Source organism: Colletotrichum phormii (assembly GCF_030913505.1).
Source record: "Colletotrichum phormii strain CBS 102054 chromosome Unknown BDP81scaffold_2, whole genome shotgun sequence".
Classification (NCBI taxonomy): Eukaryota; Fungi; Ascomycota; class Sordariomycetes; order Glomerellales; family Glomerellaceae; genus Colletotrichum; species Colletotrichum phormii.
In genome coordinates this window covers 516,455-538,078 of record NW_026851444.1, presented here as the reverse complement: position 1 = coordinate 538,078, position 21,624 = coordinate 516,455, and the positions used below count along the sequence as shown (strand labels likewise).

At 52.9% G+C, this 21,624-nt stretch overlaps 2 protein-coding genes across 2 annotated transcripts; both read right to left on the bottom strand.

Annotated features, from left to right (window-relative positions):
- Positions 1 to 8,313: 8,313 nt before the first annotated feature.
- BDP81DRAFT_308445 (transcription factor) lies at positions 8,314 to 9,558 on the bottom strand (the record flags this gene model as incomplete). The annotated part of the gene is made up of 1 exon (XM_060583460.1): positions 8,314 to 9,558. One exon carries the CDS (start codon positions 9,556 to 9,558, stop codon positions 8,314 to 8,316), a length of 1,245 nt encoding a protein of 414 aa, XP_060450292.1.
- Positions 9,559 to 9,758: 200 nt separating this feature from the next.
- Positions 9,759 to 10,651, bottom strand: BDP81DRAFT_80051 (uncharacterized protein). The gene has a single exon (XM_060596298.1). It carries the CDS (start codon positions 10,407 to 10,409, stop codon positions 9,960 to 9,962), a length of 450 nt encoding a protein of 149 aa, XP_060450291.1. The 5' UTR covers positions 10,410 to 10,651; the 3' UTR covers positions 9,759 to 9,959.
- Between the last annotated feature and the right edge of the window lie 10,973 nt (positions 10,652 to 21,624).

Genomic DNA, 21,624 nt, shown 5'->3' with positions numbered 1-21,624 from the left:
GAACTGCGCGTCAGGGATAGAGAGAGGCGCACGTAAAGGAGGATTTCGTTTGCTTACGGTCCTGCAGTGAAGGTGTGCGAATCCACTGCCAGCGAGCTGGCGCTGGCATCTTTCAGGCAGCTCCCAGTATCTTCCCTATTATAACTAAGCTTCTTATGTGGCATTGCTGGACTCCCACGGGGGAGCTCTGAACTGGCTTCATAGTGGTGCGATAGCGTCTCGTCAGAGTCGTACCATGCTCAAGCTGACGGCGTATGCCTTGCAAAGGAAGCAAGAATCTCACCCGCTAAGACTCCCGAACCCATCCGGCATTTGCTCTCAAAATGTCACCCAATGCCGTGTGCTCGTCATACTCGCGGCAAAACCCACTCTGTACAACCTCAGAAACTTCAGCCACTTGTGCTACGTCTATAGGCTGGCAAACGCTGATTCTAGGAGCCGGTCTAAGCCCCGGATCCCAGCAAATGGGAGATGCGCCGTCTTGAGGCCTAAACCAGCCCCACTGTTTCCCGAGGCCCGGTAGTGGGTCACCGTCCGGCACTACGGAACCCCCGATGTCACGGTCTGGGATACTGCCAGTACACCGGCACTGAACCAGCTTGTTACCCTTTTTGGGTAACAATGCGAACACCCCTCACCTGCAGGCCATATATCGTGGATATAGGACATACCAAAGCAGAAATGATGATAGATCCATGAGGTGATTGCCAGCGGCCGCCCCGCCTGGAGCGAGCGCACTTCCGCATCGTCGATTCCGCTTCTGCATCGCTGCTTGCTCACATGATGACAAGAATCTCCGATCGACACTGCACTTCAGCACAAATGTGTCCGTAGATAGCGATTGCCCCCCTTGGCCCTTGTCGGCAGTAGCCTTTCAACGGGCACTTACCGCACCGTTATGCACCACCGTTTCTGTCCCATCCACCGTCTTACTTTGAGCTTTGTTGATTCACTGACTGGGTAGTCCTCCGTCTTGCGGTCCGCGGTAGTACTTTGGAGGCTTCTTCTTAGGTGGTTGATCTCGTGTCGGACAACCTGGGATCTCTGAGCCCCACTCTTCCTAGCACATACAGAGCCAGCCATCCATCGGCCGCGCCACAATTTTTCCGCCTGCTGGTATTCTGGATTCTGGGAAATCGATCCATTGCGGAATGTGAGGAGGACCCCCTCTACTCCTTTATCATGACGTCGGCTACAGCGTGTCGTCCCCCTGCTATTGCCATGATACTCTGACATACAGATGGCGGCGACCCACCCCAACCGACCCCTGAAGATTGGTAAGATGCACTGTAAGTTACCCCAAAGATAGATTCAATTGATCGACAAGAAGTTGTCGCTACGTACAACAAAGAGAGAATATTGGGTTTATCTACGGTGACATTTTGATGTACTTAGAAGAACTCTGATCTGTAAGTTACCAAGCATTCAACGATTGGAAGTAGAAGAACCAACTCTTGAGTACGACGTTGACGCCAAAGCCTGTGTCTGTGATTGCCGGAAACCGACAGAAGCTTCACCACAAACTCGGAAGCGAGACCAGGTAGCAGTGGCTTCTTCGCCTCGGCCAATTCGGATGCCAGGGTGATGACAGCGGGAAGCTACTTCGAACGCTGCCAGACACGATGATAGCCACAAGGTTTGATGCAAGGTAACGCCACTAGAAAATGAAAGCATTGCCCTCGGAGAAGCTCGATACCAGGGCTTGCGTCCAGCCGTCGAATCGGACGAACCAAAGACATTGGCAGTCAGCGGTATCACGCAGCGTCAGCCTCGCTAATCGCGAAACTCTCCGGTCGAGGATTCGATCATAATCTGGCTCCAATCGCGACCGCGTGCACTTTGGGCGTAACTCGGCAAAACAGACGTGGCAGCTCTTATCTAGCAGGATGTTTTTGTCGCTAGAAGCAGGCCTCGGTGAACACCAAAATATGGATGATCTTGTGGAGATTTCAGGCAGCCAGAACATGGCCTAGAGCTGGGCTACTCCCTGCAAGCAAGCCACTGCTTCCAATATTGAATGCAGAGCCTCCTTTGGGATGGCATGTCGAGTGGGTGTGATGGGGGGCAACAGGGTTTGCTACGAGTTGGTGGGGGTTTCTCGATGGCCGATTTCGCGTGGGAGACAGAGCAATACCTCTTCACCGTGTGCCTCTTGCGGGCGACAGGTCGGGCGGCGAGAGTAAGCTCGTTCCTGGGTCGGGCGAAAGAGACCTTTCCGTGAGGCACAATGGCTACAAGAAATCGTGTGTAGTCAAGAGCCCTGACTTGAAAGACGTTAGCTTGCGGAGAACCTTGGATTGAATACGAAGATGCGCAGGGTGAGACATGGTCTAGGAGGGAGAAGGAATTTGAGGTTACACAAACACCGTCCACGGGGCCAGTCTGCGCGAGACAACGTTGACAGAAGAAAGCGGATAAGCAAAACACCGAATCCAGTCTGTCCCAAATCCGCAGAATCTATGATGGTCGATCTGATAATGAAGAGAAACAAAGCTTACAGCGTTGAATCCGACAGACAGCGTTCAATGTCAACCAAGGTGGTACAGGATCTACTGCCTAGAATCATTGGAATTCAACAGCTTGCATGAGAATCCTAGTCAGTGTATCGCGACTGACAACGCAAGGTGGGATTGGCAAGCCTGACAACATCTCGCCCTATCTTGTAGGCGGTTCATCTTTGAGCCGGTGCGGGGAGGATTGAGCTGGGCTCGGGACCGACCGCACACACACGCCGGGGAATTGGCTGCGATGCAGGCCACTTGGCACCGTTCATATTCCGAATTTAAGGCTAGGTGTTGATCGCGGACATCGTATCCAGGGTCTTGGATGCCCCGGAAGATAGTGCCGGAAGGTAGTGAGCAGCGAATGTATGCCAAGGATTCGAAAGCTAAGCCCCGCTGGCGCCTTCACAATGCCGACTGGGGTCCTGATAGGTTGCATTTCGAGATGCGCATCGCGGAGCGTAGCAAGGCCGTGGTGATGAGCCTTTGAGATTTGTGCGACTGACGGCTAGCTTTGGCTCTTCGCGCGAAGGGTAAGGTCATCGTGATGTGCGGCCGCGGTTCCTCGGGCGAGTCCCAATTCGCGAGGACAAAAGTTGCTAGGGAAGAAGATGGTGTTGCAGAGAGAACTCAACTGCCTGTCTCAAACCAGTAAGACGAACGGGTCGACGGAAGGGGCCAGCTGGGCCTATGGGGCCGTGAGGGTACCTTCGAAGCCACTACTGAAAACTGATGACGATGAAGAAGGAGGGTAAGACTGATTGTGGTGTGGGTGGTGCGGGAGAGGAAGAGCAAGGGGTCCTCGGAGCATGGTTGCACACCAATTCACAAACATCACGAAGAAGTGACCATCCATCTGCTCATCCTGCCACTCGACTGTTTGGGCAGAGGAGGAAAGAGGTGGGAGAAACGCAGCAACAGTAACCTCCATGTTTCGTTCCTCCTCAAGATCTACAGCTTCAACGCCCGAGATACTGATGCTTTCCACGCAGCAGGTAGACAGGCACTTTACCTCTTTAGGTGAGAGACAAGGCAAGCAGACATGACTAAGCCTTCCTCCTTGGCAGGGTCCTGGCCGTAGTCCACGTAGGTCCAGACTGACGTCTGTTCGTCTTCTTACGAGTTTTGTGCCATTTTCACCCCCCCCCCCCCCCCCCCCCCCCCGGCCTTTGCATTCTCAACGTCTTCTCGTTACATCTCGTCCAATCAATCTCGAACACTGTCAGCACAACGATTTGATTTCATGAGAGGTCTTTGCTGCAAACCTCCTCGTCCGACGCAAGGATTGGAACCTAGCCAAACATCGCCCCCTTCCAACAGGTATGGCATTCTGCACGCCGTTGTTCGCTCTTGTGAGTACATGCAATTTCAATTACAGCCAACGATTGATTCACCTTTGCATAAGGCGGCCATACCTTGCTTCCCCGCTGCATGCAAATTGCATGGATCATTATGGGCTGATTCATCTCCAGGTTGACGCTACTTCGCATAATCACTACCAGTGGCATTTCTTGCAGTTGTACCTATGCTCGAAACTCGCTTGTGTACGGAAGCAAATCTTGAAGTACCCAAGTCATTTGAGCCCAGCCGAACTCCCCTTGAGCAGAATGAGGAAGCTCAGAAGTGAGATTCCTTTACAAGGTCGACCCAAAAATTTCTTCCCCGGACTACGATCGACGTAGGAAACATTGAGTCCATGTCTGACCTTATCAATAACCGAGCACCAAAGCCAGTGCCTTGCCAATGTCTCCAGCAGTCTGACAAGCGGACCGGCCGCATGCAGCTGATGTATGGCGGTGTCTCTCTCTCTCAATATTGCACACGTCGAATTTGACCATTGGTCCAACTCATCGAGTTGCTAGGACCTTGTACTACACAGACAGGACTTATGACTGATGGATCCAAACATCTTCCCTTGGCTTCAATTATGTTCAACCATATTCCATTCCTGTTGTAGAAGAAGAGAGAACAAAGCGCTGAAGCCTCCATTTCGTCAACACGGATTCTGGCCGTTGTTTGACGTCTGGATGCCTACCATATGGGGCAATTGAGAATCCAAGGCACCGCTCATCACAGCCATGAAGCAACAAGGTTTGGGAATGCGGGAGGCTGCTTCGTTGACAAGCACCTCCGGATCGACCTGTGGCCGGCCTTTTCCCCGTTGACAAGTGGGGAAGACGATCATTTCGACGCCAGACAAGGGGCCAGAAGGGTGGCTGCGTCTGGCATCGGCAGTCTCGTTGGAAATTTGAATCAACGACATGAAGCGCAACTACCAACCGTTCGCGAGTTTCTCTTCGAAATTGCCTATTTAGGCAACTCAGAAGCTTCTTTTCCGACTACCATCCCAGCATTTCGATGGACGAACGCCTCACACAGAACAGCAAAGTTGCCGTTTCGCCCTTGATGGTTCGTACCATCACAGACCTTTTCGAGGCACCGACTCATTGAGAATCTGGGCAGATTTCACTCGTCTGAATGGCCACAACCCTTTTGCATGTGAAATGCAGATATGCATAGATCTCACAGGGTCTTTCCTACAGCTAACACTTCAGGCTGACACTTCATTGACTCCTTCCTACACGATCCATTCCCAAAAGCCCCCACTAAGGTCGCCAAATTTATCTGTCACGCAAGATTCCAGCTTGTCCTCCACGACTTGAAACGGAATTTCGATCATCAGGTTCACTCCAAATCCATTCGAGCGCTCGCATAATCTTGCACTGATCTGAAAAATGAGGTCGGCCGTTCCCTCACCTATCGGAACCAGCTTCCGCGGCCTTCATCAGTACCTCCCCGCCACTCCCCGTCAACCGGTTGAAACCTCTTTCCACGAGAGTTCCTGCAGGATGAAGGCATCTGACATCTTGGTCGATCAGCCCCTGGGGGGCCCAAATGGAGCTGGAAGTCCATGAAACGGGTTTACCATTGGCTTATTCCCATCCACGTGTCCTCGGCAGTACTCTGCCCATACCTCGATTCTGGATTTGCCCCCGGAAAGATATTCCCTCTTGAAATCCCAAGAATCTGGTTGGAGAACTGACCGGAAACAAGAGGCTGCGGCACCTAGAGGGGCTCAAAGCCAAAGAACCCTTGGGACTGCATGACAAGATGACCTTCAAAGCACGACAGAGCTCGGTCCTTGGAAGCTAATTAACCCGTCTCTTGACCACGCCGTTGCCTCACACCCAGCAACTTCAATCCTCCCATCATCACTACCCGTGCTTCCTGTTCTTCCGGGAGACTGGTTTGACACGTTCATCAGTCAGCAAAAGCATTGCATCACAAGATGAACTTCGAGTGTAGCCCGTGCCTATGCTCGTTCGCCTCCATTTTCATCTGTCACCAGCTTTCTCAGCCTCGGCACCTGCGTCAGGTTTGTGATCTCAAATCGTCCGAGACCTCGCCTCAAGATACGCGTACTCCACTCCTCAGCCTCGAACTCCAAAACGGGAGACTTTTACACAATGTGTAGCTTTTCGTCAGCCACGTACTTTTGGTAAAGAGAGAATTCCTGGCGTCATCCCGGAAGTACGGCTTGTCACACCGTGACTATCATGCCTTCTTCTCAGCTGGACCTGCTCAAGATAGCTTCAGACCGAAACGTCACGCAGGGTGTTTTGTGTTTCCCTGGCTTGTTCCGACGTTGAATCTTGAACCTGCGTCGGGGAATTATTCGTCTTTTGAATCCTCTTTGCCTGTCGTGGCCAAGTTTGTGTGGTGGCAACTGGCCAAGCCACTGGGGCTCAGTGTCCAACATCATGAGCCCGCCACTCTGAAGCTACCCCCCCTCCCCCAAGAAGCCCTTAAGAAGGTGAAGTGAAGGTGGGCAGTCAGAGAGGGATCTGGCCAAGACTCAGATCTCATTGGACAAGGCTGCGTTTACTCCCGCGCGTGCGCGCATAAGATAAGCCACGATTCCTTACGTCCTTCCTCGGACATCTCCAAACCGTCCGTGTTATGAAGCATCATCTCGTCATGTTAGCCACCGATCACAAGCCTAGAAAGACACACACACACACACACACACACATACACACAGAGGTAGATGGGGATAGAGAGAGAGGGGGGGAGAGATATGCCCACTTGCTATCCGTACGCACATCGGCACCAGGCACAAGGCACAAGTGACGCCGCGACGCTCAAAGATTGGTTGCATGGAACGGAACGGACGGGAAAGTTGCAGGAAGAAAAATGAGAAGAAACGGCGCCAGTGACGTGGTGGACGAGCGGGTTAACGGACGGATGAAATCTTTTTTGGTTCCGGGGTGAGAATGCGAGTGGTGAGGTAAGTCGAGGTGAGGATGAGGATGAGGTGAGAGAGAGAGAGAGAGAGAGAGAGAGTGTGTGTGTGTGTGTGTGTATGTGGTGTAAGAGGAGGAGGAGCGGGAGAGGGGGTGCCTGCGGCGGGGTGGGGGGGGAAGGGGGGGGAAATCAATCGGCCAGTGCCGAGAGTTGTGTGTATGTGTAAGTGAGTGTGTGAAAGTGGGCATTTTTGGATAGCCCGGCAAGGCTAATGCAACCACTTCGACACTTTTTCGCAGAGCAACACAGAAAAGACTCATGCAACCACCCTGACTTGCCAGACTAAAACGCACGTGGTGTGGGCGAGAGAGAAAGTCCCAAGTGTCAAAGTCTACTTACCCAGCCTCCTCCTTCTTCCTCAGGTCCCTCCTTCCCGCAGCTCCTACCATGGTTTGCCCCCCTCCCCCCCCTGTCTGCCTTCGCATGGCCCTCGCATACCGCACCCGCATATCTTTGTTAGACCATGGACGATGCCTCGAGACTAGAGACTGAGAGTGAGTAAGAGACTAAGAACGCGTAAGAGAATTGAAAGAGAGAAGTCGAATGAACCCCACTTCCGTCTCGGATTCTGAATTGCGATCGAGGCTTGCCTTGCGTCAGATCTAGTTGCATGTATCAAGTGCCCATGTATGAGAAGGAGAATGCCAAAAGTTTTCTTGGTACAGGCACGATGATGACATTGGATTTCATAAACTCTGTGACAATGACCAACGTCTCCGTATTAGTTAGCTACTTGGATGATACTGACTCTTGCCGTCCGAAGAAAAAGAAAAGGCGTCGAAGCGCTGGACGGCATAATTCATGATGCTCCTTCCGGATGAACTCCATGACACATTTCCCCCAAGTGATGAGAAGAAACATGAAGAAACTTCGACTAGACAGGATTGGGGAAAGGCAAGAAAATTCCAAAAAAGAATAAAAATAAATTGTCTGAAGATTTGTGTAGTATTTCCCATTTGTGAAAACAGAGACTATCTGAGTTGGAGACTCGTACACACACAACCATCCCTTTTGCCCTGGCCCCCCCTTGTCGTCCAGTCCGAGGTTCTATCCAGTCTCCCCTCTCCCCCTTCCGATAGTTGCGCCCGAAGCGAGTGAAGTTGCTTCCCCAGAAGAGAGCAGTCAAAATGCAAGAAGAGATGAACCAGAAAAAACGCCTTCATTGCGCCGTTCCTCCGTTGAAAAGCCCATTGGAATGAAAAACTGGTACTATTTCAGTAAAACGCCTGACAAAAATGTACAAGAGTCAATTCCACAAGTCTCATAACTGGCCCTCTCTCTCTCTCTCTCTCTCTCTCTCGTGTAAATAAACGTCCCAATCTTCCAAGAGAAGAAGGGTGGACAAAGAAGTAGTGTATGCTCATATCGGTCGTATCAATCGAGTGCCGCTCATCCGTGGCCACGCTCTGGTGTATTCCAAATTTTTGTACTTTTCTCTCGCCTCCTCTGGTGGTTTTGCTTTTACGATTTTGAGTTTCTGGATTTGATCCGAACTGTTGGTCCCTGACTAAGCATAACTCATGTCACCTTTGCGATGGCTGACGACTTCGAGCGTCGTGCCAAGGTTGTGCCCGAGGTAGCCAATCATGGCCTTGCTGACTTCAGGATCCTCTGACAGGTCAGCGCAGACCTCACGGAACTGCGCGTAAACCTCCTCCAGCTTGCGAAGCTCGCGGTTCAGGATCTCGAGCTCGAGCCACCTGCCGTCCTCGCCGCCCAGCGTGTAGGCGCCGAGACTGACGCCGAGTCCGCCGCCGGGGCTGAGCTGGTTGACCGCGGGCATCATGTCGTTCTCAAAGTACGTGTGCGTGGCGTTCTTGTAGAAGCTTGTAATCTTGCCAATGACGGTTGCCAGCAGCATCGCCGCCGTGTGGGTGCCGGAGCGGCTCATGCATCTGTTGCAGGAGAGCATGGCGGCGCATCCCTCGACAGCCTTGCGGTTGAGAGAGAGGACGAGGTCGAACGGTGGCGCCTGGGGGGACGAAGCGTTGTGCAGGGCCTGGAGGGACTGTAGGAGCACCGTGAAGCATGTGCAAGAGCCTCCACCTCCTGACGAGGAAGACTTGTGCCTGACAGCTGGGCGCATGTTGGGTGTTGTTGAGGGGCTCGGGAAGTACGCGGCGGCCGCCATGTTGTTTGGGTTCTGCATGGTCGTATACGCCATCATATCATGCTGTGTTGGGTCTCCCCACGGTGCCATGTGGGCTGCCATGGCCATATCCATGGACTGAGAGCGGCCGTGATGGGTGGCCATGTGTGCGGTGGACATTGTCATATCGGGATATGGAGCAGCAGAAAAGTCGGTGGGTGGTGTCCAGGGCATTCCGCCTCCGTACATGTCTGCTGTCGGATCTTGGTGGTCTCTTGGGGTTGTGTCGTCGACGCCGAGCATGGCGAGCCCAGAAGAGATTGAGGGATTTCTGCTCATGGCTCCCGAATCCATACTTGTGGGTGTATGCCAGCCAGGCTCCATCTTGTACATGCCGGGATGTTGGCCAAACATGAGGTTCTTTTCGTCCATGATGGGAGATAGGTCGGTCATGTCCATGTGGACAGTATTTGCATGGCTTGGTGCGCTGTTGTCTGACTTTGGTTTGCCGGCTCTGCTTGAGGGAGAATACCGACATTCGAGACCGCATGCGAGGCATCTGGAGCAGATGGGTCTTGCTTTGGAGCACTTGACCTTGGCCAAGAAGCATCCATCGCAAGAAGCCCGGAGTCGGGGTTGGCGAGGTTTGGAGGAAGAAGACATTGTTGATTAAGGTGAGTTTTCCCGAGTTTGCTTGAGACTACTCTGTGAGAAGAAGGAGATTGGGTATCTTGATCTAACAAAGCTGTCTAGGTCCAGAGAATGCAATGATGGTGGAGGGGCAAGCCACTATTAAAGAATTGAACAACGGCGGAAATTATTAGAGTTCTGTAGGTGGTGCAAGTAAGATGTCTGTGTGACAATCGAGAGCGAGTGGGTACAAGGCGAAGGAGGATTAGCAAGCTCTATTCAGGCTTCGTGTGAGAGTGCGATGAAGTGCGGGAAGAGCTCCGAGGGCCACGGATCGATGTTTAGGGCGGCAGCGAGCGGAGTCTAGCCGACTGCAAGGTCGACAGCAACGAGTATGAGAGAAAAACGGGGTTACGAAACAGGAACGGAAACGGTCACGGCCATAACCCAGAGTTCAAGAGGGACGAGCATGGAGTGAGAGTCCGGGTGTTTCTGTAGGAAGGGATGAGAGAAGGAGCTTGTAAGAAGAAGAAGCATGCGACACGGATGAGAAGGAGCGGACGTTGAACAGTTAAAAAGTGAGAGCCTGATTTAGACATGCTATCCATTGGCTTATACACTGTACATAACCATGTACATTGGGGGCTGTGGTCATGAAAGAGGGCGTGGACAAATTGGTTCAAAGGTTGACCGACCTTGGTCGACATTTGATTACCCACCCTGGAGGGAGAGAGAAGGCAGAGAGAGACACACTCATAAGAGGAGAGAGACTGGCTGAGCACAAGGTGCCCCCGTATGTACCTGTACGTATTGTGGTTGCTGGTGTGAGTGTGAGAATGAGAGTAGACGGAGAGGCAGTCTGAGGGAAAAAGAAAACGGCCCATGTAAACGCCCAGTTGGTACGTTGGACTCGTCTATTGGTGTGGACATGGGTTGGCTCACCCGCACGCAAAGACCCTTGGGCTTCAAGTGCAAAGGGCATTGGATAAGTCTCTCCTGAGCAGGCCAGAGCTCGCGCGACCGCTTGGACAAAGTGAACTGACCGGGGAGGTTGAGGACTCGGCAGCTAGCCAGCAGCCAGGTGCAGAGCGAAAGACAACAGAGAGAACCAAACCAGGCCAATTCGAAGCATAGACTTGGACGGTTTGGGCCTGATAAAGCCTCGTCTGGGCATGCAGACAACGTATGTGGCACCCTTTTGGGCCGATGTGGGAAGAGAGGGGAGCAGCTACCGAAGCCATTCAGATGGATATTCTGCCTGACTGATGATAGACGTTGGGTGTTGCCGTTTCCAGCTTCCCCAGCTTCCCCACGGAAGTCTGGAGACAACGCAAGTGCTGCCGGCAATCAATTCATATGGAGTTCCCCATAATGAGACCCTGAGTTCTTTACTTCAAGGGTTGTTGGGTGGACGGATGATGGGGGGTAACCATGACCATCCATCCACTTGGTGGGCAGACAACTAGAAAGACCAAGAGGCAGAGAGCAGGGTGGGTTGAAGGAAACGGCATCTGTTGGTTTGTGCTGAAAGGCATATCCCAGAAACTGCGCTGTGCTCTGGTGTCGTGTTGTGAAGGCTGATGCTGATGAGGGTCATGATGGTTGCCGTGATGGTGGTGGTGTGTGCTGAATCTAGAGCTGGGGCCCGGTCGAGGACAGGATACCCTGCCCTTGGATAAGGCAAAGAGGTGGGACGGTGGTAAACGGTTCGTTCCAAGTTGGCGTGGTAAAAAGCAAAATGGTCAGAAACAGCAACCAGGACAAGGAAGCGGGAGTAGAGGGTGATGACGCGGGCTAAGGCGGATTATGCTCAGCATGCCATGTCTAGACACAGTATTCTTACTGCGTATGGATACACTGAGTTCTCTAGGTGCTGGTGGAAGGTGAAGCTCCCCAAGCACGGAAGATAGAACGGTACGGTAAGATACTACAGTGAGGCAACGCAAGGCGAGGCAAGGTGAGGTAAGGCAGGGCAAGGCCAGAAGGGTCCAGGCGTATCTGTGGGCAATAAGGTATCCGGTAAGCTCGATCAGACCCAGGTCCGAACCAAGCTGGTGGAGTGGACAACTGAGATAGGAACAAACGAGCCATGTGCAGGGATTAAGATAGGCCCAACCTTAGGGGAGGAAGTTGCTTCGGAGAGGACGTTGCTTCGGAGAGGAGAATCGAAGGCTCGAAAGACGGGATTGTAATCAACAAAAAGAGGGATGGGACACTTCCCTTGGGCCTATTCGTAGGGAGGTATGCCGGGCAACCGACGGCAGGCGGAAGTGCTCGCACGTTGAGGCTGATTGGCTCGGCCTGTTGGAACAGACCAGGCATTGGTCCGAGGGCGAATGTGTGTGCGAGGAAGACGAAGAAGGGCGAGCGGGAGGACGAGCTTGGAAAGACGAAGGGCAAGGGACACTTGAGAGCCAGGGACGGACTGCAAAGTTGAAAGACACGTTTGGCGGGGGCCGCGGGTACGGATTACGGGCGAGAGATCATGATGTCGAGGAGGTGGAGGTGGAGTTGGAGGCGGAAAAGGAGCTAAGAGGAACCCATGTCTCTGGGGTAAAATAAAATAAAAAATAACTAAGAAAGAAAGAAAAACCCGAAGGGCGGAGGGTAATTGAGGTGAAGTGGCATGTCAGAGTCAGATTTGGATGTGTGAAGTCCCAGGCCCAGTGGAAGTGAGGAGGGTGAGGTGGAAAAAGACAAAGTACCTTTTCCAAGAGGGCGAATGGGGTGATGGGAAAGTGAACCTCGCCCGGATGGGAGATGGGGGGGGGGGGGGGGGGGGGCCTTGCCTGGGCAAAAAGATGACAACAGCGAACGGTACCTCGGGCGACGGTAGATGATTGGACGTTGACGGTGGGCTTAGGTAGGATGACGGTGCCAACATGTACCTCGTGTCAAGTACCGTTTCCCTCTGCCCCCGCCATGACAGTCTTCCGTTGATTTTCCTTTCAGAAGTAACTACCAACCCGCTTACCTTCCTTACCTCAAGGTGAAGAAGTAGGTAGGTACCTTGTAGATGTTTGTTCTTCATCAACCATTGCCTTTGTTATGATGCCCATACATCAGATCCCCCAAGTACGGCAAGTAATGAATGTGTAACAAGAAGAAAAGGAAGAGGCGGCGAATCGATAAGACCCAGAAACGCTGCCGCTTCACCTTGCTTAAGGTAGTTGGCGTTCTTCGGCGCCTTGTTTCGAGGAAATCTCTCTGTGTCTTCCATTCTCCATGACCATTTGACTCGACTACGAGGTCCTCCTCCTGTCTGTCTCTCACTGTTTCGTTGGATCACCGTAATTCTGCAGCTTTTTCAGCTGCAATGCGCCCTCATTAAGTCGCCGATAGCGTCTTCATATTGGCCCACACATCCTGTAAATGTGCCACTTGCCTCATGCCTCATGCAGCATCGCGATATCTCGCTTGCTTGCCTTCCAGCTTTCACTGCCTCTGCCTTGGTCAGTGACCTAGGTACCTACCTACCTACCTTGGGTGCTTCAGGTTGTTGTCGCTGCCTCTTGGGTCTTCTTCACATCCTCAGGTCGCCCTCGCACTCGTCCCCGGTTCTCCAACTCTCCAAAAAAGGTGAGAGCGAACTGGAGTGAAGAGTGGGGCCACGAGCCTAACGATGCACGACACGAGCAGGGGGAACGAAGGCCCCTGCAATTGAAGAGCAGGGGGTCCCTGAGTAAACGGTGCGGATGGGGTGAGATCCTCCCCTCGCCCTTGCCCCCCTGCCTCCTTTCGCCGAGTACGTACCTACCTAGTCCTGCGGGAAGAAGCTTGGACCTCAGAGAGAGGTACGTAACCCGCAACTGGGCCTTCCGTGAGGTTCATTGTTTCCCTGCCTGTGCCTTCCCCTTCCGAATCGTCCTCTTTTGCTACCTGACCGAGACTTACTCACCTTGCTTAACCATTTGATTTCAGATACATGTATCTATCTACCTTACGGGTCTGGCAGGTTGATTAAATGGAATCGTCGAGCAATTCAAACAATGTGGTAACGCTCCCACTATGACTCCATAAAACACTGCCTGACATGCATACTCTAGACACCGTGCTGATAGCCATCGTCCTTACCAAAGATGCTAGCAGTGTCCAATGTAAGCAACATGCACGCTTCTTACATTTGATGCACATGTATTCCAGGTGCATGTGGTCTCCTTGGGTGCAAATGGGAGACTACAGAACAGGCGCCAGATGCTATTTCCTTTTCTTTTCCGTCTCCCTGACAGGAGAAATAAAGTAGAACTGACTCCTGCAAAGCCACGGTTGCGAACAAAGCGTTTGTTTCCTGTGTCTTGCTCCAGATTCAGATTCGGATTCAGATCCAAAACCATGACAACTTGTCACCAAACACACATACATGCCCACATGTCCCAGGAATAACTATTTGAGCAAGATGCACTATTCGTGTGCATAGGCTGCTTCCTTCACTTGACTAGCAAGGCATGTACGTACTTGAACAAATACGAGGCCCATGGAGAGACATCGCAGGGTTGGCTAGCAACGGTCCCATTCGTGTTGGATGCAAAGTACCGGAACATTGGCCGAAATAAAGCAAAGACTTCAAGCTTCGGATAGCAGATATGATCAGAGACGGGGAGCTCGCCCACCAAGTGGCGTCCACACTTGGCGAGATGCCAATTTTACGGCCCGTTATCGTGATTCAGATTTCTTCGTATCCTATGAGCATCTTGCAAAGGAGAGTTTGGTTGAATGCCCTCTCTCCGCTTTCCGATCTGAAGTGTGCTCGTCATCCATCTTCAACTTTTTTTCTCTCAAACCTCGTCTTATTCATGATAGCTGTGGCCGTTGTGGTCCGAAGCCACTGAAGCCAAGGCGCGTTGTGTTTCCACGTTCTGCTTTCCTCTTTGAGACTATGTTCCTAAGTTTTCCATCACCCCTAGGGCCCTCTGGGCAGCTCTTCATGGCGCTATCCCGCTTTCCTCTTCCCTCGAACCCAAGATGATTCGGATGAAGCAACGATTCAGAACCACTGCTGCTTCGACAGCATTGATTGCTGTCCCCCCTGTCAGCCAAGGTGGCTGAAGTGTCGCCGAGCAGAGGCCGCCGCCGCCGCCCAGGGCGCCGCAGAGGACCAGCGTCTAACCACGACGATTGACGGGAACACGCAATTCCCGCAGTTCCTGAGACGAACAGGAGGAGGCAATCGATACGTTACCGCCTGCCGAAACTCTCGCAGCGTACTGCATCAGTCAAACTGCTGGCCAGTGGCCCGGGACCCCGCACAGAGCTCAGAAGTGAGTACCTGTCTACCTTACCTTTGCCTTTACCTTATCCGCGGAAAGGACAAGGTACGGACAGAGAGGCCCCAGGCGTCCAGGAGCCGCTTCTAGACTTTTGTGTGACAGAAGTTATGAGGTGGACCAGTCTTATTCCGCGGTGGTCATAGTGGTCTTGGTATGTCGGGTAGGCCACCCACAACGCAAGTTCGAGTCAGAATCGGATCCTTGGGAGATGGATTGATTGTGTGGCCAAGTCGGAGGCAAAGGAAGCAAGGAAGCGGAGCATGCCAGTACCTACCTACGGATCGCTCTGGTGCAAGCATGAATCTGGGACCCAAGGCATGCATGGTATTCATTCTAGCTGATCTCAGGACATGCACAGCACAGAGCTGATGCCTTGAGCACATGTCGAGATGCCTTACTCCGTAGAGAGGCTGGGGAAAAATAGAAGCTCACACGAGTAAGGTGTCGCAGGTAGCTTCCCAAGGCAAGATCATGTACAAGTCAATGTCAAGGTGAGTTGCCTTAGGAATCAAGCTGCACAGAGAAAATGGCCGAGACCCACTTGACACGGCACGGAAGCGCACCGCGGCCGTGGGAAAAGACGGAGCACAAGGAAGGAGGCGGGGCGATGGGGACGGCAGGAACGGCAGGGAACACCACACGACGGCTATGCTTTCCGTCTCCCCTCAAATGTGGACTTGCCTTCCATGACCTGGAGGAGGAGGAGACCTGGGGACTCGCCCCACTTTCTCCCAGCTCAGGGCAGGAGCGACCGCAGAACAACCTGAGGTGAAGGAAGGTAGGCACGCAAGCACGGCAGGCACGTCCTTAGTCCCGTCCCATCACGCTCGTGGCTCGCTCACCTTGGTGCCTTCCTACGTTCCCGTCCTGAGGACTAAGGCAGTCGCTAACGTGAGTTTCTCTCCTTCTTGGTCGATTCCGGTAAGGTGCGCTTGCGCAAGGCCTCTTTGCGCTCCTTTGGCTCCTACCACGTCCCTTGCCCTTGGGACCGAGGTTGCCTTTTCCTTCACGCCCGTCACACCCGGACCATGCTCCGACACGACGGCACTGCAACCTGACATCGTAAATCAACCTACCCTCGATCAACTCGGCATCCTTTGGCTCCCATCAATGCTGCTCCAACATCGTCTGTGGTCCTTCTCCCCGATTTCTAGAATCCCATGTTTCGAAACGCAAACAGCTGCCGTCGTCCCAGGAACTGCACCATTCTGTACCCGTGCAACCCGCAGCAACACGCTCCCCTCATCGCCTCCCGGAACCACCATCACCATCAGTGCCATTCATTGGCAAACGCCAACGGCTTCACCATCGCCAGCATTGCCTCCTTCATCATCAGCACGAGCATCAGCTTGAGCCTGCCTTGCATTGCACCGCACGGCATTCCGCTTTCCTCAGCTTCTGCCTAGGCCTGCACCCAGACACACAGAGCCAACTCACGGCCGCTTCACCTGCCAAGTACTCCTCTCAACGCCTCCGACGAGGATTACGTGCCATCTGCTTAGCTGCAACCTCTTCCTCTACCGCCTTGTACTTGTTTTCGCAGCTGTCAGGATCTCATGTTGCGTCAAGCCAGCCAAATGCCTAGAGTACTTACGCAACCTCTTCGACCTAATGCACAATCTCGAGGCCCCTGTCTTTTCTCGGACCTCCGTTGGGAATCTTGGGTCGCTCGTTGACCTATTCCACCACTCATTGGACGCCTGTCGTCTTGAATACTCATGACCAACTGAAGCAGCCGGCTCACTGCCAAGGTTGTTGCAGTAACGCCCAAACCCAGGCCTCAGCACATCAAGGCCCACATTCGGATGCCGGATCGACGATACCCATGTGCCGAGATATCTCTTCATGTCTCCGACCAAGACGATAACTCCACCATGGTTCGAGGCAATGAGACACACTGCCCTCAACAGGCTGTTCGATCTTACTCTGCCAGATCAAAGCTCAACCGTCAATCGCTAATCGAAAGACCCAGTGTCTAAGACGCACAAACGAGTGCGAAGACAGCAACCATACCCGAGACCTCGACACCGTTGATCTCTCATCGCACTTCCTTGGTCTCTGCAAGCCGCATCTGCAGACTCCGTGCGACGTCACAATGCCACAGCAGCCATTAGAACCCAGAATGGCAATAGCTCACCAACGGGCGGCCGATTGCGTCGATCGTTCAGCCAACATGCTGTCGCCATACCCCAGGACTGGGAATGCCCACTTCAGTTCTTCAATGGCATAAGATATGACAAAGTGCAGAGCATAATTTCCCTCGCGCAAAGCCTCGAATCTTGGGTACCAGTGTCCCTTGGAACCGTGCACCAGAACTGGAGGCCTGCAAGCCAGATGCAGTCGAGATTTGACACTATCGAGGACAAGACGCAGAAAACAGCAATGCGGCCCAGCTCGCTTCTTTACTTTCTCACTCAATCATGCTGTTCCTTTTCTCACTCTAGGGAGACGTCGGAGAATTGGGGCAAGTGAGGCTGAAGATGACAGCGGTACGGCATCTACATTCGGCGACGATCGCCTTCAATAGTGTCTTGTGCCATTGCCCCGCGGATATCTCCCGAGAAGCGAGACAGCCAGCAAGCCCGGCAAATCTTATATGATGACATCCCTGTCCTTATGGGAGCTCGTTGCGATTCACCGTTCTTTGCGACCCTATCGTGCTTTCGGTATACGAGCTCTAATTGGTCCCTAGGTACCGGAGTTGGGTCAGCATCATCCGAACGATGAAGTTGGGGGAAATCCCCCACTCGTGGCTGGAGGATTAATACGGCCCACGACTCAAACAAGACACCAAAGAGCTGACGCCTAGACGTTGGGCGACCAAGTCAGTCATAGCGACCGTTGTATCGAAAATTGCCGATTAGCATGTCGTTTTCACACACCACAAGGGGAGCAATATCCCTCCGCAATGGGAAGGGATCCTCATCTCGACCAGAGCTGAGAGATGCCAGCCACGGCCGAAGGAGAAATGTCGGCGCTAGGCGTGGTCTTCGCTCTTCCAATAGAATGGAACCCTTCCCGTCGGACATTTCCTCCATAAGCTGCCGATTAGAAATTTGGGACTCTCAGGTCCTTGTCGGAAACGAGTCAACAAGAGATGACATCATACTCGGAGCAAAGGGCCACGACGTGGCTCCCCGGGGTGTGTCCTCGTCCCTTTTCAAGCAACGCTAGAGCTATTCTGAAGCATCAGCCCTCAACGTTCGAGCGTGGCGTCAATACGTGGGGTTGAGTACGGATATCAGGCATCCAAAGCCGCCCACTTTTTAGCGCGCGTAAAGTTGTTTCAAGACGCTGCCCAGTCGCCCAAAGACAGACAGCATCAATTTCCGTATTAGGACCCTCACACCTAATCTACAAAGCCGACAACCAACAGGGCCTATTTCTTTGTGCCCGACAACAACGCATCTTGATCAACTGAGACACCATGCTACCTATCCGTCAACTAAAGAAAGGAGGGGTGCTTGGTCGCGAAACAGTTCTCAGGGTTTCTTCGAGTAAACGTAAACAAGCTCAACGCTAAATCTCAGTGAACAGTGGACTGCAATTCCCTCTTTCGCACTTGTTTCTCGAATGCCCGCCTTCAGATACGGACAAGTTGATACCATTGACAGCCAGAATATCGCACGGGCTCCCACTTTGGCCAGTTATGGCGAGATCTTCACCAAAGAGTCCCTCCAACGTCGATCTTGTCATGTTTCGGATGGACCTGGGGACTCTGACAGCGCAAGCAAGGGTCAAGTCGACCGTGAGATCTTGTACTTTGCTAAGGCGTCTCTTCTGATTCACAGATCAATGGATGCACTTTGCGGGCGCCATCAACCCCGCAACAACGACCAGGTTCTCTTTCTTGCTCCGGTGGGGTCTGATCCATGCGCTGGCAACTCATTGCTATCGACCTGTTTGATTGATGTTGTCTGTGTTCCAAACTCTTGACAACAACGATATCGGCCCCGAAAAGAAATATCCGACTGGGTACCGGCTCATCCCGCCGAATCAATCGTCCACTGCGCACCATGGTTGCTTATTCCAGCGGGCTTAGACGCACCGGACTTCTACTATTGGCTGATTATTCGTTATCCACGCCCAACAACTCGGGTGTTTTGGTCGCGCAACCTGACGATGCAAGCCGCCGCAGATCAGTATGTGGAGTTAGATGACGGTTACACTGAGAATCTGTTATACTACTGCGCCATATAGCGGTAAGCACCAGCAACTGGCCGATGTCGCAGTGAATCTCTGAGTCCCTCAAGAGATCTCATTCTCATCAGCCTTCAATCCTAGGCATAAGCGCCCTGAAAAGCGCCAGACACTTGCAGCTTCGAGTTGGACTTGGTCAAGATGCAGGCATATATCGTCACAGCACACACCACACGAGATGGGCATATGCTTCTGAAAAGCCGTCAAGCCACAGCAAGGTGGTTCTGCAAGATCCACGACGCCCGACTAATTGAAAATAGGCGCTTAAAAATGAAGAAAATCCACAAGGCTTTTCCGCCCCTCATATCCAGAAGATGCTGTTCGGCCGCCCAGCAACTGCGACGAACAGGTTCTTGAACACCCTTTTCATGACAAAAACAGGCCGGCGTGGCTGGAAATAGTACTTCCAGTACTATCTAGGGTGTAGTCATTCCGGATCCGCGTTCCTGTGGTTTCGCTCATCAACAACCATGGGCACCCGGACGGCACAGACGGACAGACCATAGTGATGGCGCGAACGGTGATCCAAGTCTGCTAGGAAGGTTCACCAGACACGCGACATTGTCCTTTCACCCATTGCTGTCCAGCCAACTCCAAGCATACGACCAGCCGACTAAACGCTCCCGTCCGGCCCCAAAGCTAGCGTTTTCTCCGTGTTGCCGTTTATTTCAGTATCTTCCCACCTTCCATCGAAGCATACCAAAGCCTTCGGGTGCGCTTAGGCATGCAAGGTCAAAAGGAACGACAAAGGCGGGATCATACTATTCCTCGTACGGCGGCAGCATGCTTCCAGACTGTTTTTCCCCAGTGGAATACGATGTTTTGCCACGCGCCCAAGGGGCTTTTCCCCTTTCGAATGGCCTCCCCAAGTTTACGAGGCAAGGAGGTTTCTTTGGTTTGCGATCATCATCTCGAGTGTCGCGAACACGACGTCTGAGAACAAAGGCAAGCGTGAGGCAGCCGCTAAGAAGCAGCTATCCGTAACCCTTACCTTCCAACGCCCAGCCGGTCAGAACATTAATCTTTGCACATGGGGAGCAGACCGCCGAACCCACTACCAATTCAAGACACAGTTTGCGAACCAGGACCCTGAGTTCTCGATGTTGCCTGGGTCTCTTCACAATTGACATAATGGTGTTCACCTCATTGCCTCATGGAAAGGATGCGGCATTCAGTCGGAGACTGACAAAACATTGTCTCGCTGGATGACAGACTAACGGCTTGTCGCTCTAAAACTCCGCACAGCAATGCGACAGGGCGACCACCGCATAAGCTCCGTGTAGGTTCCGATATCAGAGACTTGACGTTCAAGACGAGAATGAAACATTCCGAGGGAACCTATTTTGTTTGCAGACCGACCGTAAAGTTCAATCGAGACGCAGTATCGGGGCCCTTTTTTCTCCGTGATACTGGTACGGCAGCGCCGGATGTAGGCGTCATGACGATGACCTTTGGCGAAGCGATGGGGCCTAGGCTATTTTGCCATCTCATTTTACGTGCGAAAGAGGCGACATCACCACTCGCATCTCGCGGTGCAACTGGTTATCCCACAATGCACTAGTTCCGTCAGGACAAATTGGTATTGGATCAAGACCGACGAGTGTCGGTAACATAGCACCGGACAGCGAGCGACCCGTGCCACTTGCACGCGTCTACAATTCATTCGGTAGCGTCATCGTGAAGCAAAAGGAACTGTCGTACCAAGGGTCGCTTTCTTTCTTTGCTGCGGCGTGTTAGCCATCTTTTTTAGGTCCCTCGAGCCGGAGCTCTCGTATCGCAGAGATGTGATACAACAGTCGATAGTCCCGGTCACAGGACTCGAGATGGCGACTTACCGACATTCTTGTGGCAATTCGCAAGGGTCTTTACTGATTGCACTGGTCATTGACTGGCCTTAGGGTGCTTTCGAAGCACTTCTCATGTTGTACAAGGAACCATATGACGGGAAATGAGGTCGTCCTATCTACCCACAGGTTGGAGTTGCTGTCCAACACACTACAAATATCCCGACCCCAAATATGGGTTCCTGGAAAGGATCAGGGCAGGGATTGGCGGGAGACGCGCTGTAGACGACCCGGGATACTCAACAGAGCTTGTGTTCAGCTCAGTGGGTGCTCACCGACGGGGAGCCGCATGGGAGGGCCTCCATGTGGGCGGATATGATCGACCCGGCAAATGCGACGTCGATGTTGCCGTTCGCCGACGGCGGGCGCCTGGATGAATCGGAACCCCTCCTCTCGGATAGGAGCAGTTTCCCTTTCAAGACCCCACGAGGATGATGGTGCAGATTGCAACATGCAGGCGGAAGTCGACGGGTACGAGCGGAAGATAATCGATGCAGGCTCCGATGCGCAAAGTCTTCCTACGCGGCTAGGCCGGTCGCTCCTTTGGACGCCCGACCCTTGCCCTCGTTGCTATCGATGCCTGTATTCGCGCCCGCAATTAGTTACGACGACAGAAGACCTCTGCGTTTCGAGGGGATCTCTCGATCACTCACACTTGCTGCTCCCTGCGAAAATGCAAGATGCAGGCGAGGCCGGGGCTATAGTCTGACCTGTCTCACTCGATAGGTCTTGGTCTATGTACCAAGTGTAATGGAGAGATGACGAAACGAGACGCAATATGGGAAAGG